The sequence below is a fragment of the Cebus imitator genome, unplaced genomic scaffold (assembly GCF_001604975.1).
Source record: "Cebus imitator isolate Cc_AM_T3 unplaced genomic scaffold, Cebus_imitator-1.0 Scaffold73, whole genome shotgun sequence".
NCBI lineage: Eukaryota > Metazoa > Chordata > Mammalia > Primates > Cebidae > Cebus > Cebus imitator.
The window spans coordinates 7,291,433-7,309,290 of NW_016107388.1; the positions used below are offsets into that span (position 1 = coordinate 7,291,433).

The window sequence follows — 17,858 nt, forward strand, 5'->3', positions numbered from 1 at the left end:
TGTCTTAGCCCGGTCTACACCGCTTCCCCAAAAGAGAAGAAAGCCTCCTAGATAAAAAATCTGTGCTTAGCCAGGCGCCTATGGCTCATGCCTGTAATCCCAGCATTTAGGGAGGCTGAAAGGGAAGGATCCCTTGAGGCCAGGAATTCAAGACCAGCCTGGGCAAAATAAGAAGACCCTATCGCTTAAAAAAAAAAGAAAAAAAAATAGCCTGGGTGGAATGGCACATACCTGTGGTTCCACCTACACAGGAGGTTGAGGCAGGAGGATTGTTTGAGCCAAGGAAGTCGAGGCTGCAGTGACTAGCTACTGCACTCCAGCCTGGGCAACAAAGTGAGCCCTCATCTCTTTAAAAATAAAATAAAATAAATAGAAGAACTGTGCTTGCTTTAAAAAATACATTTGTCTGATGGTGAACTTGCGTTAGTTTATCAAACATATTGTATGAGATACGTAAGTATACATATTGTATTATTGTGAGACAATAATGGTATTATCTTATCAATAATCATTGTATTATCTTTTTTCCTCCAGGGCTCTGCCTGGAAGAAAAGATCAGTTTACCCAAAATCAGGAAAGTTGCCGGTGTTGGGGCTCTGTGAATGTGGGGACTTGTGGTTCCTTCCACTAATTCCGGGAGATGGTTCTCCTAACATGTGGATGTCCTGGGGGGCACTGGCAAGACTGTACATAGAGGGCAAGCTGCTGAGCACAGTGCAGCCACCTCATCAAATGGGGCACACAGGCTAGCACAGTGAGCATCTTTGCAGCAAACTTGGTGACTGCAGACCAGGGACTCATCCCCCACTTTTACTGAGTTGCTAAATTCCAGTGTTTTCAGAAACACAAGAGAAAGGTTGGTGGGGGTCCTGGAAAATAATTTTGTAAATAGGGGTTGAGCCGCTTGTTGTTTCAATTAGAAAAATAAAGAAAAGTTTCATTTCTTCTATCTGAATGTTGTTTCATTAATAAGAAGTAGTTGTAAGCACCTTGTGTTTTGGAGATTTACCTTACTAAACACTCACAATATCTCTCCTCGTTATCTGGTCGCCAAATTCATTCAATCATCGTTCATATATCTATTCATCCGATATTGGAGAATCTGCTACAGTCATCGTGCAGAGGTGTACAGTGGTGACCAAGATGTAGTTCCATGTTCTTACAATTCTTACTAGCGACCTGGATAGGAGATAAGGAACCGCGGTGAAAAGGATATTGACTGGGCACAAAAAGTTTGGGGTTTTAATCCTAGTTTTACCCTTCAACAGCTGGGCATCCTTGGGCCAACTACACAACCTTTCTTGGCTTCCCTTTCTTCATGTGTAAAATTGGGCTAAATTATCTTTAATTTCTTACTAACTTCTAAAATACTTTACTGAAGGAAGAAGACATATACAGCTGATGTAAATGCGAGTGGTGTGTGTGTGTGTGTGTGTGTGTGTGTGTGTTTAATGAGGGCATAGCTGGCTTCTTTATTAGGCTTTGGTTTTTCTTCATTTATCTGATTTCCAGAAATGAGAGTGAAAATACGTTTTATTTTGCTCCCATGTGTTTACTCATCTAAGATTTCATATATGAGGAATTAAGGCTTGTGGCCTTAGCTGACAGAGAAGGACAATGATTATTATGTCAAAAGCAGATGGTTCTACTGTCCCTCAGTCTAGGATTGATGTGGAAGCCCAAAGGTAAATGAGGGCCTTAGAGAAAAAGAGACTTACAAGGATATTATGCACTTGGGGTAATAGGTTTATTATCTCTATATCCAAGTAAGCATTTATTGATGTCTGTCAAAAATAAGAGACAAGATTACAAAAACTATTTTAGCATGAACATGAGATAGCTGCAATAGACCAATACTTTGCTTAAAGACTTCAAATAGAGCACAGAACCTGAAATGGCAGTTTTCAGGTTATATAGTTATCCAGACAATGAGATCAACTCTACAAGGCAAGCAACACGTGGCAATAGAACACCATCAACAGTTTCTCACTGGAGGATGGAAGGAGGCTTGCTGGGGCCTGGGGCCACTGGTGGGAAAGGGTATTAAAATCTCATAAATCCTCCATATCTTTTTTCCATCTCGGGAACTTCTTTGGAGTAACTTCCGTCTTCTTCATCCGAGGGCAGAGCCTCAGCAAAGCGCTTTAGGAAGCCTCCATACCGTTTCTGGTAGTCCATCCACCACTCCGGGCGACCCACTCTTCTCATGAAGCCCCCATACCGCTTCTGCAGCTCTTTGGCTTCCTCTTCCAGTTGAGGGCTTCTCTTTACTCCTCTCATGAAGCCCCCATATCTCTTGCTCACGTCTTCCTCATTGTCACTGCCATCCTGGTGGTGGCTACGTTCTCGGTTGTCCCCCGTTTCCAGAAGCTCTTTTAACAGGTCTGAGGACTTGGCCAGGGAGTCGTCCTCCTCCGCATCCTTCTTCATGAAGCCCCCGTACCGCTTGGCGAGGATCTCACTTCCATTGGCCTCTTCTTCTGGCTCCATGGGATAAAGCTCATTCATTTTCTTCATGAAGCCTCCATACCTTTTCATGAAGCCCCCATACCTTTTGGCTAGCAAATGGCTCTCTTCAGCTTTGCTGCTTTCTCTGAGGGTGCTGGTGCCATCCTGAGGAAGCTCTGGTTTGGACAGCTGCAGGAGCTCCTTGCAGGTTTCCCAGATTTTCAGAGAAGGCAGTTTTCCTTCACATTCCATTACGCAAGCCTGAGAAAACAGTTTGATGTCATGAGAAAAAGAAGCTTCTCTGATTTCATTAAGTAAATGAACTTTTTGTGGACCAAACTAGGCTTGCTTAGACATCATAACTCTCTTATTATAATGAGGTCATCTCCAATTTCTTATCACACTTTTCATCAGACTGAGCAAGCAAATGAGACAAATAAAATCAGAAAGGCGAAAGTGAGAGGAGCTAACTGAATCCTGTTAGGAATCTGCCTTTGGATTTAAAACCCATTGAAATTTTAAAAGATTTTTAAAATTTTTCTACCCAGTTTTAACTTAGATAGGCTGCCTTCACAATCTAATTTCACTGGATAATTTTCCACTGCTGATATCATTTTGTTTGAGAATTTTCTAACCAAAAGGGAGAAATTTTTATTTACCTAATAAGGGACATTTCCTCAAAATTCCTTTTACCTTGTTGTCTTACAAATAAAATCAATATTAATAACATAAGGGTCATTTACTTTCTTGTGTTAATATTTTACCTAAAATGGTATCCAATATTCCTGCAAGTACTTTCAATCTTCAAAGAAAAACAATTTAAAAATAAATTTATAAAGAAAGACATCCTAAAAACTCAATTTAAATCTTATGAATTATTTGCATTCTGATACATTAGTTTGTTGAAAGTACAGATCTTCTGTTTTTGCCTTTTTTTCCTTGCTGGATATAACAGATTTTATTATCTTGAACAAAATGTCTATAACGATGAGCTCAGATATAAAATTGTACAAATGCAAATGCGCAAATTATTCATTTATTTTCTTCATATTTAGTCACTGTTGTACAGCAAAAGTATTTTTCAATGTAAATCATTGTATTTGATAAAATAGGAATCATCAGCATACATTCTTTCCTTTTACTTATACGAATATTAAATTCAAAATCATGGTAAGTCTATATATTTGAATGATCTTAAGATTTTTTTTCTATTTAACAGATCACTTGGGTACGATAAAGAGAGTAGTAATATCCGAACATTTACAAAACATGCGTGATTTTTTGTTAGCATTTCAGGGTTTATTTCATACCCTTCTGAAATCTAGAGCCCAGGTTACAGACATTTAATTTAGACAGAAAGGCCAGGCTCTTTCTTGGCATTTAAAAATATACTGGTATATTAAGTGATGTTAAACACACATATTATTTTCACAATGAAAGAAAGCATTTTATTAGTGCAACAAAATCTTGAGGGCATATATTTAGCCAGCTCTGAATGCGTATTTAAGCTTTGTGTCTGAGAAAATTAAATATATGACAATATAAAAACCGAAAGATGATCTATTCATAATTAAAATGTCCTATTTTATTCCTGACGCATGATGAACAAAATAAAATATCATCAGAAGTTTCAGTTGTTCAAGGGGCAATAATATTTCCATTCTAAAATTGTATCTAAGGGATCTTGTTGCTAAAAACTAATGTTGAATATTTTGCATACTAATACCAAAAGATTATAAATGTATGTGATGTGAGATTCCTTCAAAACCAAATAGTAACAAATATCAGAATAATGTGCTGATACTCAGGCACTGATTTAATTGATGGCTCCTACAGCCATGTATACATGTTTTGTGGTATTTATCACACTTTTTTTGGTACGACCAAGATCATGTTAGTTGGGAAATTCTATTTGGACATCAGGCATAGTATGCCTGCTCATCTCTGCATCCACCACAGTACCAAGCATGAGTGTCTTCACATGGTAGAAGCTCAATAAATACTTATTATATTGATTTCACTATTTTTGGCTAGGCAACCTCATTTCTTATATATCTTTTGCATCAGAGCCAAAATCCCAGAACTGCTGTAATTCTAGTGAGACCATCACAAAGAAAACCTTTTGTCACTGAGACAATAACAACCCTAAATGTAGGCTCCACCCCAAATCGGTTATTATGCAAAATGCCTTCTTATGAGACTATTTTTATTGATGGTTGCTTATTATATATTTTTTTCAAGTTGCTAATCCTACATGTACCATTCCATCATCTGGATTAAAGTAATGATAATAGTAATAAGTGATAACAACAAAAGCATAAAAAGCAGTGAGGAAAATTCTGGAAAGAGCAGCCTCCCTCTTCTCCTCCCCCACAATCCTGTTACATGATGAGATGAGGGTAAGAGAAGGAGAGAAGTCAAGATATGAGGTGCTACCCAGGGAGGAGCTAGGTGCTACACAGTGAGCTCTGCTTAAGTTCCTCAACAATGCAAAAGGAAGATTAATAGCATTTTGGGAGCTTGGTGAATCAAGCAGATTAAATATGAAAAAACCATTTGAATACGTGTTGTTAAATGTCAGTCATATTAATTCACTAACACATAATTTAAGTAAATATGATATTACTTTGGGGTCAGACTGTGCAATTTGAAAAATTAGACTAGAAGCCATGTAACCTTTATTCAGATGGCAGAGAAAGCTAGGCGAAGGGGCTGAGCCCCCCACATGTCGAGCAGGCAAAGCTCAAAATATGTGTGACTGGGTAAAGGTCAAAAAGTGAGGTCTTCTATATGGCGTGTTTTGGGTTTCTCTTCCTCCTTCTGTGTCTAAAGTCCTTTACCCACAGGATCTATCCTTAAATTTGTAGCACTGGCTCAATTTTTAGGCATAGCTTAAAAGCTCATGACTACAGGAGAAAGAAGAAAGATGGGTGAAGGGAATTGTTTCCCCTATTGAAGATGGAACATTTTTTCTCATAGTTTAAATATACAACCTTCTTATGTGTCTTCTCTTTAATGCCAAGTTACCACAGGTCAAACAAACAAACATTTAACCTGAATATATACTGCAAATGTTTGGAACCTGTTCCTTAGTTTTCTCCCCCTTTCAAACATCTGCACAAGGTAAAATTTCCTCAGTTCCACGCGGAGCCTAAAGCAGCTTTGATTAATACATTACTCTCTATGAGCTTTTTAAGTCATCACAAAATTTCAACAAATTTCAAAAGCAATGCAAAGGAATAGTCAGGAGAGCTGGTTTAAGTGAAGCTACCTGAATCTCAAGATTGGAGATTCAGACTCAGCAGAGCGCCAGGGGTGATTCGAGAGCCCATGGGGAACCATGATCAGAATGAAAGTTATTTTGTCCTCAGCGTTTTTTTCCCCCAACCCCCTGTAGTGTAGTGTATCTTTGGACTGTTGTCACCCATTGGACACTGGCCACTTCTCTTGTTCCCTTCTCATAGCCAAATTAAACTGTTGTTTTAGTTAGTATTACAAAAGGGCAGTGGAAACAAGTTGAATTCCTGCATCACTGGCTTGTGAGACAGTTATGCACTCTTTCCTGTCTACTGTTATTTCGCCTTCCTCTCCCCGTATCCCTTTCCCATCCCTTTGCTCTCTTCTATTTACAGGTGAGAGTAGGGAATGAGGGACCGGAGGTTAAGAGAACTGGGAAACATAAATCCAAAGAAAGGCGCCGAAACTGTCGCTAACAAAAGATTACATTATTTGCGGAAAGGATGGGAACATGGCTGCATGCGGAGGGGCTCTTAGCTGGGATATGTTAGGAATTGGGGGTGACAGCATCTTCCTTCTGACAGCCCAGCAGAGAACCCAGTGCTATCCGAGGTGCTGAACAGAGCACTTCTCCGGGTTCCCGAATCCCAGGATTTAAACAAACTTGGTTTGTGCGGCTACACAGCCACCCTTACCGGTCCCCAGAGAGTCGCGGGTCCCCGAAGCTGACAGCCAGGGCAGGACTTCAGTCAGCGTCACAGGAACAGCTGAGATACCCAGGTCACCGCGAGCTCGCGCCACTGCGGCTCCGACCCGGTGAGAGCCACCATACGCGCCGCGCGGTGGGCCTGGGGTTGTCCGCGGACTGCCGCGGAGACTCGGTCCCACACGGTGCGCAACACTGGCCGCGCGCAACACTTACCAGGAAGTTGATGTCGGCGGGGCGCACCAGGTGGTAGCTGCACGTCGCGCAGTCCTGGCTGCATTCCGCCCGCACGGTCGCCAGGAGCCCGGGGCCGAGCAGCAGCAGCCAAGTGCAAAGTCTCAGGAACCGCGCCATGGACTGCGAGGAGAGAAGGACGCGCGCTTGGAATCTGCCTGCGCGCAAAACGGGTCCCTCTGCAGGACCCTGGCCGCGACAGCCTCAGCAGGGGATCGTCGAGCAAAAGCCCGTGGGAATGCTCCCTTCTGGGGCCCCGCCCTCCAGGCCGACAGCTTTTAGGGAGACCTGGGGACGACTGAGATCGCCTCCGGGCTCCCGGGATGGCGGGGTCACCCCCAACACGAGGCTGCCCGCGGCACCCGGCTGTTTTCTTGGGCGTCCGCTGCCCAAGGCAAGATTCTGAAGAGAACGCCGCAGAGCAAGGGCAAGAGAGCGGGCGCCCGGGGAGGCAGGACATTGACTGGGGTCACAAAGAATCAGGGAATGCGGTTAAGGAACCCATGCCATAAAACGTGGAGGATAAGAGGGCGGGCGGACGTCCCCAAACCCGCGCAGCAAAGACAAGTTTCGGGCAAATTCACTTACGTTGACGCTGTTCGGATGGAGCAGGCCGACTGGAAAACCCGGGTTCCAGACAGGACTCTAGAGGAAAGGGAAGAAGGTAAGTGTGAGGAGGGCGGGCGTCGGGGAGAAGCGGGCCCGGGTTCGCTGGCGGGCTTGGGCCTCACCGTCGCGGTCCTCAGCGTCCCCGCGGGGTCGCTGGCCAGGCTGCGGGGCTCTGAGCGCCTGCCTAGCGGTCCCGGGGCTTAACCGCGTCTGGAGCCACTTTATAATTAGCCCCAAACCGAAGGAGGCGCGCGCGCCCCAATCGCCTGCGGGCTGCAGCTGACGCAGGCCCTACGCCAGCCCCGAGCCGACGCCTCCGCGGGAGGGGTTGGTCCCCCAGCAGCCGCGCGCTGCTCCCCCGCCGAGGGTGGGGGTCATGGGAGAGGGGGCTTGGTGGCTCTCCTTACGGCCAGGTGAGAAACCCGAGGCAGTTAGGAAGTTTGGGGAGAGTGAGATAGGATCAAGTTTCTCTGCAAAAAGTCACTGAAATTGCACCTTGGGGTGCGGGCTCCAGGAGGGAGGAAGCGAGGTTGAAGCGTTTGGAAGGACAGATGGACTGGCTTAGACTTCTGGAATGTGCTAGAGACGCAGCGGGCCAGTGAACCTGCTGCTTTCCCGCCTTCTCCCTGGGCCCCCTCGCGGGTCCCAGTGGGCACCAAGCACAGCGGTCCGGAATGTCGTCATTTATCTAGCCTCCTGTCCCCATGCTTGACTCCCAGTTCCTTGCTGCAGCATCTAACAGCGTCAAGGTGCACAGTCGGTGCTCAATTAATGGTTACGGGAAATGAACGATTGAAACTTTCTGGGAATCTTAAAATCTCGGGACAGTGTTTTCACCTTTCCAGTTAGAGAGACCCTTGGCCAAGCGTAGAAGCAGGTAAACCCTCAGGTTCCGGGTCTGCGCGCTTTTCAGCCACTGTGGGAGAGGAACCATGTTTATCCAGCTCCTCAAGGGCTCCCAAGTCGAAGACCCCCTGCCTCGAGCGCGCTATCCAGGGTGTCCTGAGGGTGTTCGAAGAGTGAGAGGAGGTGCCGGGGCGGGTGTAATGTCAGCGTGCCAGGAGTGTGGTGGCAAGGGAGGCATGAGGAACGCTCTACCTGGGACACCAAGGCTTCAAACATCTCCACAAGGAGGGGGCCGAGGGTACTCGGTGGAGGCTGGGACTCTCCATTAAGACACTTTCCCTCTTCCTGGATCTGCAAAGGATTGCTAAGTGGCAAGCTGCTTACATTGCCTGAGGCCTCAGTTTCCCTATTTGAAAAATAGGCACAGAGGTAATATGCCATTCATAAGGTTCTGGAGAGAACCAAATGAAATAATGGACGAAATATCTTAGCGTTGTGTCTGGCACTATAGCAAGCCCTCAAAACGTGTTCCTTCCTAGCCATCTGTAATCCGTCCACCTTTCCATCTGTGGCCGTCCGTCGTCTGTTTACTTTACATCTGTCATCGATGTTTCCAATCCATCTATCTCTCCCAGACCCAGGGAGAAATCATAGACAGTTCCTGGTCCCATACATAGGGAAAAGGTCCCAGGGCTTTCCTGGTTTTCTGCGTCCTCTCCAAAGGACTGATTTCTACGGTCGCGAGGACTTACCGCCGAGCTGCTCCAGCGGAGCTCGTGCCACGCTTTATGTCCCAATATAGTCGCTAGAGGGCAGCGCTCTCCTGCGTAGGCTGGGTTTGCGGGGACTGGGGTCTCGGTTCTCCGCAGGCCTCACTGTGCGGGCTCGGGACCCAAAACTCGGATGAGCACCTCCAGGAACACCGCCTTCCTCATGGCTGGGGCATCCCGGCAGTAAGGTCGGGAAAGTAGAACCCTAGCGGGGGCGGGAGAATCCCGGACATAGCCCTAGGAGCCAGCATTACCTCTGAGCAGGAAAACAATGCTTTCCGCTTTGGGCTCTTCTCATCATGGGGCCCCTTGCTAGCTCCTTACCCTCTCCCCAAAGCAACAGAGAGCCTCTGTCTTTACTTAAGAGTTTCCGTGCTGCCTGGGCTTTGTAAAGGAAGCTGACTCCACTGCAGTACTCAGTGCGAAAGTAGCGCATGAACAGATTCTACCTAAAATTAAAGAAAACTTGCCATAGCTGAGCACTTGCGAACCTGGGATCACCTAAGAACATTAAACATACAGTTAGGAGAAGGAGGCTGATGGGAATGGGTGTGGGGTGTGTGTGTGTGTGTGTGTGTGTGTGTGTACGCGTGCATTTGAAATGACCACACCACACGATGAGTTTTGAGGGTACACAGCGTGCAGTAGTGGTAACGGCATTTCTGCATTCTGGCGACACAGAAAGGCTCCTTACGATCTTAGAAAAGTAGAAGCTTAAGTCTGGAAAGGACTTTAGGGATAATTTATTCCACTCACCCATTGCACAGATGGTAAAAACCAAGACTCAGAACGTCCAAGCAATCCGCCCGGGCAGTGGGCGACCAGGCTTTACAGACTCTGAGTTCCTTCCCTGACCCCTATCCTCTCCTATTCTCTCCCCTCCCCTCCCCTGGGGCTGTGGTGTGATCTCATCTCACTGCAATCTCTGCCACTCGGGTTTAAGCGATTCTCCTGTCTCAGCCTCCCTAGTAGCTGGGATTGTAGGCATCTGTCCCCGCTCCGGGCTTTTTGTATTTTTAGTAGAGATGGGGTTTCACCCTCTTGACCAGGCTGGTTCCTTGAACTCCTGACCTCTTGATCCACCTGCCTTGGCATCCCAGAGTGCTAGGATTACAGACCTGAGCCTCTGTGCCCGGCCAGCCTAGTTTGTTTCCGTTGAAACTAGTCATGTTTGCCCTGAGTTAGGGTCTCTTGGTGAATTTCCATTTTCCCCTGGGGCTTTGTAAATGTTTGGGCAGAGAGAAACAGAAAAGGAAAGAGAGGCACCTCCTAGAAGCAGTGCAAGAGTACCTAGTCCTCCAGGAGACCTTCCCAGATGCTTGGGGCACGGTAGTTGCTTGGCAAATGTGTGTCCACTGGCTGACTGACTGAATGAATGAAGTGACAGGAGGTCGACCTTGTTTGCCTACTCCAAATCAGTGACATCTCTTCCCATCATCCTCCCCCATCGACCTGAGAAACTGAAAGTCATTCTGGTGGCAATGAGTTGTAAGAAATTCATTTTAAATGATCTTTTAAATATTTATCAAGAACGAGTAGACTTTGCAGTTATGATCTGGGAGAAAGCTGTTCTAGAAATCACATTCAAAAAGGGAAGGGGCTCTGTCTTGAAGTATACTATCCAGAGATTTTTTTATTCTCAGGTTTAGGATCCAGAACTCATCTTCTGATCCTAGAGTCCCAAGCATTAGTCCAAAGGGATTCATCCTAGACACCAAGAAATGTGACCTTTTAAGCCCTAATGATGAATGCTGTTTTTCTCAGTTCTTAGGTGTTCTCAGAGCATAAAAGGTTGGATTTTATATTGTTCTTTTAGTGTCCTCTTCCATTATTTTCAGATGGAAGATGCCTAAACTGAATGATATCATTCTGGTACCTACTCCTCTGCTCCCCTCCCCTTCCTGTCACCCAAGCACAAATATTTTATTACAGAAAGCCATTTCTCTCTCCCCGGCCTCTCTCTAAAGCAGCAGTAGTGGAAACAAGGCTCTTCTGCAGGCTAGCAATTGTCTGATGGTTCAGCATAAAAGCACCATGTTCTAATGTTTCAGATGTTTGGAGTTATGCCAGAATCACGGTAACTTGCCCGTTTTCAGTTACCATCTAAAGTGCACACTTCACAAAATGTGGTTCTGTGAGCTGGGCATGTTGCTGTGCAGTAGCACTGTTAAGGGATTCTTTTTCATACTGCCTCAGAACGCGATAACAGAACAGCTGGAAGTGGAGTTGGCTTGAATGAGATTATTTACGGTGTGACAAACCCCATTTTAAGGAAAGCGAGTGTTGGTACATTCTCATTTCCCCAAATCTAGGACACAGAATAAAATTCTTGGAATAAAAGGTAATCTGGTACAAAGTTGCCAGATGAAATACTAGAAAGAGTTTAAATAATATAAATTAAATAATAGAATGAGTTTAAATAATAGAAAGCATTTCAATGTATCAGAGAAGGTGGGGAGAAAAGAAGGTAAGTTCAACCAAGGATATCAAATGTACTGTTTATGGACTATAACCTTAAGAAGGACTGAAACACACTTCCTAACTTTGGCCCTTTGCTCTCCAACAAGGAAAAGATCAGCCTTACTGTTAAGCACAGGTAATTAGACAATGAATAAAGCAAATCCTATTATGACTCATTAGATTGAAAGAACATATAGCTGTGAATCCAACAAATAGAGTGTCTTGAGCAGCTTGACTTTTAATAATGACTTTTGAAATTGCCTTGAGAAATTTAATAGCCACATCAGAGAATCAGTCAGTGTTAAAAAAAAATTGTGTTGTGGCCAGGTGTGGTGGCTCACGCCTGTAATCCCAGCACTTTGGGAGGCCGAGGTGGGTGGATCACGAGGTCAAGAGATCGAGACCATCCTGGCCAACATGGTGAAACCCCGTCTCTACTAAAAATACAAAAATTAGCCAGGCATTTGGCACACGCCTGTAGTCCCAGCTACTCGGGAGGCTGAGGTGGAAGAATCGCTTGTACCCGGGAGGCAGGGGTTGCAGTGAGCGGAGACTGCGCCACTGCACTCCAGCCTGGTGACAGAGCAAGACTCTGTCTCAAAAAAACAAACCATCAAATTTAAAAAGCCCCCAAAAATTGTGTTGCCTCATTGGATCCAAATCTTATTTAACAACTTGACTTTGATTTGGTTTTGGTTGTTTCCGAAATCAAGTATCAGATCCCACTTATGGGACCTGTATAGAAGGTATTCAAAAGTTTTCGTCCACCAGAGATAATTTCCACAGTTGAAGGAAGGCTAGAAGATAAGTTCTAAACAGATTTCGGTCAATAGTAAATTATTGGAGTGAATGCAATGGCTGCAGGTTACCAAGTTCTTCAGGGAATCCCTTTGCATATGATCCACAGCAGATGTTTGCACATAGTAGAGACTCAGTGAAGTTGCTTTTCAAAAATGTGTTTTGTCTTCAATAGCTCCCAAGTCATGATGAATGGTAGGAAAGACCCAAGGGGTAGACCCAAGACATCAGAATGTTTTCATAAAATTACATATGGAAAGCAATCATATATAACTGAGTGCTTTCAAAGCTATCAAATAAAAACTGAGCAAACTGAAAAACCAATGAACCTTCTTAGATCTGCCATAGAGGTTGAGTCACAGGGAAAACCACTGTCCTTCCAGATTGGAGAGACCAATAGGCAAATGCAGAGGGTGGTGGCTTGCTGGCACAGAAACCTCCCAGAGAATCAGTTAGGAGGTAAAAAAACAAAACAAAACAAAACAAAAACCCGAACTACAGCTGACAAATTCCGGGAGACTGTGTGAACAAATCCAAGATAAAAATTCCAGGGGAACCCAGTCATATGGAGGCCTCCGCACTTTCATGAGTTTTACTTACAGGAGTTCAACCAGGTTCTCACAATGAATAATAGAAAAATTTCCCTTGTGCTTCCAGCAGGGGGAGGGAAAAAAGAGCCATTTTGAAATACACTGGAACATTCTATTCTTAAAAAGACTTGCTCACAGGGGAACCTAGTTAACCAGAGCCTAATCTGCTGGGGTTTTATCAGAAAATAGCTGACCTGAGGGACTAGGAATACCCAACTGCAGCCCCCTCCAACCATTGTGTTCCACTGAAAAGAAGCCTGGGGACTAAGAACATATGTAAAGTTCAGGCTCACTAAAGACTGAGACCTACTCATAGGTCTGTAAAATACTCCCTTCTTCCTGACTTATCAACACATTACTAAAGGCATATTTATAACATTTCCTTCTACCCAGCACGTCATGTCTGGCTGTCAAGAAAAAATTTTAAGTCATGCTAAAAACAAAACAAAACAAAAATCCCCACAGTGTGAAGAGACAGAGCAAGCATCAGACCAGGCTCAAATATGTCAGAGATGTTAAAATTGCCAGATGGGAAATTTAAAACAACTATGATTAAAACACTAAAGGATGAAGTAGACAGCATGCAAGAACAGATGGGTAATGTAAGCAAAGAAACAGAAATTCTAAGAAAGATCCAAGAAGAAATGCTAGAGAGCAAAAACACTGTCACAGAAATGAAAAATGCCTTTGATGGGCCTATTGTTAGACTGGACATGGCTGAGGAAAGACTCTCTGGGCTTGGGGATATGTCAATAGAAACTGCTAAAACTGAGAAGCAAAGATAAAAAAGACTGAAAAAAACAAAAAACAAGAACTGCAGGACAATTATAAAAGCAGTAACACATGTGTAATGAGAATTCCAAAAGGAGAAGAGAGAAACAGAAGAAATATTTGAAACAATAACAACTGAGAATTTTCTCAGATTTTGTCAGACATGAAGCCATTTCTAACAGGATATGTTGCCAGGAAGCCCAGATAACACTTAGCAGGATAAATGCCAAAAAACCTATACCCGTGCATACCATTTTTAAACTACAGAAAGTCAAACAAAGGGAAAACATCCTAAAGGAAGCCAGAGGGGAAGAACAACTTACCAATAGAGGAGCGAAGATAAGAACTACATCTGACTTCTCAGAAATCATGCAAGGAAGAAGAGACAGGGTAAAATATTTAAAATATTAAGAGTAAAAAAACCAATCAAGCTAGAATTCTTTATTTTGTGGAATTATCCTTTGAAAGTGAAAGAGAAATAATTTTTTAGACCAACAAACATTGAGAGAGTTTATTACTAGTAAGCTTGCTTTGTAAGAAATGCTATATTGTTTAGAGAGAAGGAAAACAATAAAGGTCAAAAACCTAGATCTACATAAAAAAAAATGGAAGGATACCAGAGAAAGAATCAGTGAAGGTAAAATAGAAACTTCTATTTTGTTATTCTTGATTGGTCTAATAGATAATACTTTGTTTAAAATCATAAAAGTAACAATGTATTTGATTATGTATGCTTATGTGCAGATATATGTTTAGGTATGTGTATATGTAAGTGAAATGAATGGGAGCAATGATACAAGAAACAAGAGGAAGGAATTATAATTATTTTGTTATTGTAAGGTATTCATACTACCTTTGAAGTGGTACCATGTTACTTGAAAGTGGACTTGGATTCCTTGTAAATGTATATTGCAAAATCTAGGGTAAACACTTTAAAAAGTTTTTTAAAAAATGATAACTTATATGCTACTACAGGAGAGAAAATAGAATCATATAAAATACTCAATTAAAACAACAAAAGGAGTAGAAGACAAAAAGAACAAAGGCAACAAATAGAAAACAATAACGAATATGGTAGATAGAAATCCAACTGTATCAATAACTAATTTGGATTTCAATGATCTAAATACACTAAAAGATATTGTCAAAGTGGAACAAGAAACAAGTTTCAACTACGTGTTGTCCACAAAAAGTCCATGTAAATGTAAAGACATGTATAGGTTAAAAGTAAACGATTGGTGAGAGCTATGTTAAAACTAATAAAAGGAAGCTATATTAATTGCAACCAGAGAAGACTTCAGACCAGAAAACATGATCAGGGGTGAAGAGGACCGTTATATAATGATAAAGGTATTACTTCTTCAAGAAGACATAAAAATATGCACCTAATAACAGAACATCACCCAATAACAGAACATCAAAATACACAGGCAGAAATGGGTAGGACTTCAGAGAGAAATAGATGAGTTCACTATTATATTTGGAGGCTTTAACACCCGTCTGTCAGCAATGGACAGATCTAGCAGGGGCAAAATTAGTAAGAACAAAGTTGAACTCAACAACACCATCAGGCAATTAAATATAATACATATCTACAGACTGTTTTATTCAACAACAGCAGAATATCCATCCTCAAGCTAACACAAAACATTCACCAAGATAGGCCCACGTTTTACATTATTTCCTTCCTTCTGCTAAATTTGCACATGGTTGCTTTTTTTCTAATTTCTTTAGGTGTAGAGTTAGGTTTTTTATTTAAGATATTTCTTCTTTTTAAGTGTAGGAGTTTAACACTATAAACTTTCCTCTAAGTACTGCCTTTGCTACATCCCATAAGTTTTGGTATGTTATGCCATGTTTTGTTTTGTTTGTCTCAAGATATTTTTAAATTTTCCTTTTTATTTTTTTCTTTGTCCTACTGGTTATTCCAAAGTATGTTGTTTCATTTCTACATTTTTGAAATTTCTAGTTTTCTTTCTGCTGTTCATTTCCATTTTCATTCTATTGTGATCAGTAAAGATATTTGGTATAATTTCAATTTTCTTAAAATCATTAAGACCTGTTTTGTGATCTAAAATGTGATCTGTCATGGATAAGATTCTGTGCATTCTTGAGAAGAATGTGTATTCTGCTGCTGTTGGGTGGAATGTTCTGTATATGCCTATTAGATCCATTTGGTCTATAGCGTTGTTCACATTCTCCGTTTTCTTTTCTTTTCTTTTTTTTTTTTTTTTTTTTTTTTTTGAGACGGATTTTCGCTCTTGTTACCCAGGCTGGAGTGCAATGGCGTGATCTCGGCTCNGCGTGATCTCGGCTCACTGCAACCTCCGCCTCCTGGGTTCAGGCAATTCTCCTGCCTCAACCTCCTGAGTAGCTGGGATTACAGGCACGTGCCACCATGCCCAGCTGATTTTTTTTTTGTATTTTTAGTAGAGACAGGGTTTCACCATGTTGACCAGGATGGCTTCGATCTCTTGACCTCGTGATACATCCGCCTTGGCCTCCCAAAGTGCTGGGATTACAGGCATGAGCCACCGCGCCCGGCCCACATTCTCTGTTTTCTTATCGACTTTCTTTCTAGGTGTTCTATCCATTATTGAAAGTGAGCTATTAAAATTTTCTACTATTATTGTGTTGCTATCTATTTCTATTTCTTCCTTCTATCTATTTCTTTCTTGAGTTTGGTGAATGTTTCTTCTGTATCTTTAGATGCTCTGTTACTGTTTTTGTTTGCATATATGTATGTGTGTGTATATATATGTGTGTGTGTGTGTATATGTGTGTGTGTGTATATATGTGTGTGTGTATATATATATATGTGTGTGTGTGTGTGTCTGTGTATAATTATGTCTTCCTGGTAAATTGATCCTTTTATCATTATGTAATGTTCTTCTTTTTTGCTTGTGACAATTTTTGACTTGAAGTCACTTTGTCTGATGTAAGTATGGCCATTCTTGGTCTCTTTTGGAAGTTACCATTTGCATATCTTTTCTCATTCTTTCACTTTCAATCTGTGTGTGTCCTTAAATCTAAAGTAAGTCTTTTGTGGAAAGCATAGAGTTGGATTGTCTCAGTAATTCTCTGCCTTTTGACTGCGTAGTTTAGTCCATTTGTATTTAAATAAATTGTTAGTAAGGATAGACTTACTATCGCCATTTTGTTAATAGTTTCCTGTCTGTCTTTAGTGCTTTTGTCTCTCTTTTCCTCTCTTGCGGTCTTTATTTATTTATTTATTTTTCTGGTTGACATTTTGTAGTGACATGTTTTTATTTTTTCTCATTTTCTTTTGTGGATCTGCATAGGCATTTTCTTTGTGTTTAGTATAGGTCCCACATAAAACATCTTGTAGTTATTTTATCTATTTTAAGCTGACAATAAGTTCAATCACATGCAAAACTCTACCCTTTGATTCTCTCCATCTTTGTTATTGGTGTCACAAATTATATACATATTTTTATATTGTATGCCAAAATTAAAAAGTCATTTATATTCCACTCTTACAGTATTGCAGTATTCTGTATTTGTTTATCTTTTTTTTCAACTTAAAGTACTCACTTTAGCATTTCTTGTAAGGCATGACTAGTGTTGAACTCTCTCAGTGATTGTTTATCTGGGAAAACCTTTATCTCTCCTTCATTTTTTTTTCTTTATTTTAATAGAGACTCGTCCTCACTATGTTGCCCCAGCTGGTCTTGGACTCCTGATTTCAAGCAGTCCTCCTGTCTCGGCCTCCTGAAGTGCTAGGATTACAGGTATGAGCCACCAAGCCTGGCCCCTCTCCTTCATTTTTGAGGGACAGTTTACCAGATATAGTATTCTCGATTGATAGTTTAAAAATATTTTAGCACTTTGACTATATCATTCCATCTTCTTTTACTTTTAGAGTTTCTGCTGAGAAATCCACTGATAGTCTACAGGGGTTTCCTGTCTGAGTTACTTTTCTCTTGGTATTTTCAAAATTCTCTGTCTCTTTCTTTTTTTTTTTACAATTTGCTTATAATATGTTTTGGTGTGGACTTCTTTATCACTAACCCTTTTTACTGTGCTGTGTTAAGCTTAAATTTCTGAGGTAAAATGACCTTTTTAAAAGTTCCTGGATTATCATATTCTTGACCTCTTTTTTTGAGCTATGATTTGGTTGCCTCAGTAGAGTGCTCAAATCATGAAAGAAAGGGAATATTCTGGTAATGATTGCAGGAAACAGGCTATCTATATGGATCTAGTGCTCCATATCAAAAATTGCAATAATAGAATAATTTATAACTATTAGTAGAAAGCTGCTTCATAAAACTGTAACAAGATATTCCTAGAAAAATGACTTCTTAAATCTTATGAATAGTTACTTTATTTGGGATATATTATATAGTATTAATGTCCAGTGTATCTGTA

General features: G+C 41.9%; 1 protein-coding gene across 1 annotated transcript; it reads right to left on the reverse strand.

The window, feature by feature from the left end:
* Nucleotides 1–1,725: 1,725 nt before the first annotated feature.
* Nucleotides 1,726–7,517, reverse strand: PENK (proenkephalin). Its single transcript, XM_017531836.2, has 4 exons — nt 7,357–7,517; nt 7,214–7,270; nt 6,608–6,748; nt 1,726–2,709 (listed from the first exon to the last, which is right to left on the reverse strand). Exons 3-4 carry the CDS (start codon nt 6,743–6,745, stop codon nt 2,044–2,046), a joined length of 804 nt encoding a protein of 267 aa, XP_017387325.1. The 5' UTR covers nt 6,746–6,748; nt 7,214–7,270; nt 7,357–7,517; the 3' UTR covers nt 1,726–2,043.
* Nucleotides 7,518–17,858: the final 10,341 nt, after the last annotated feature.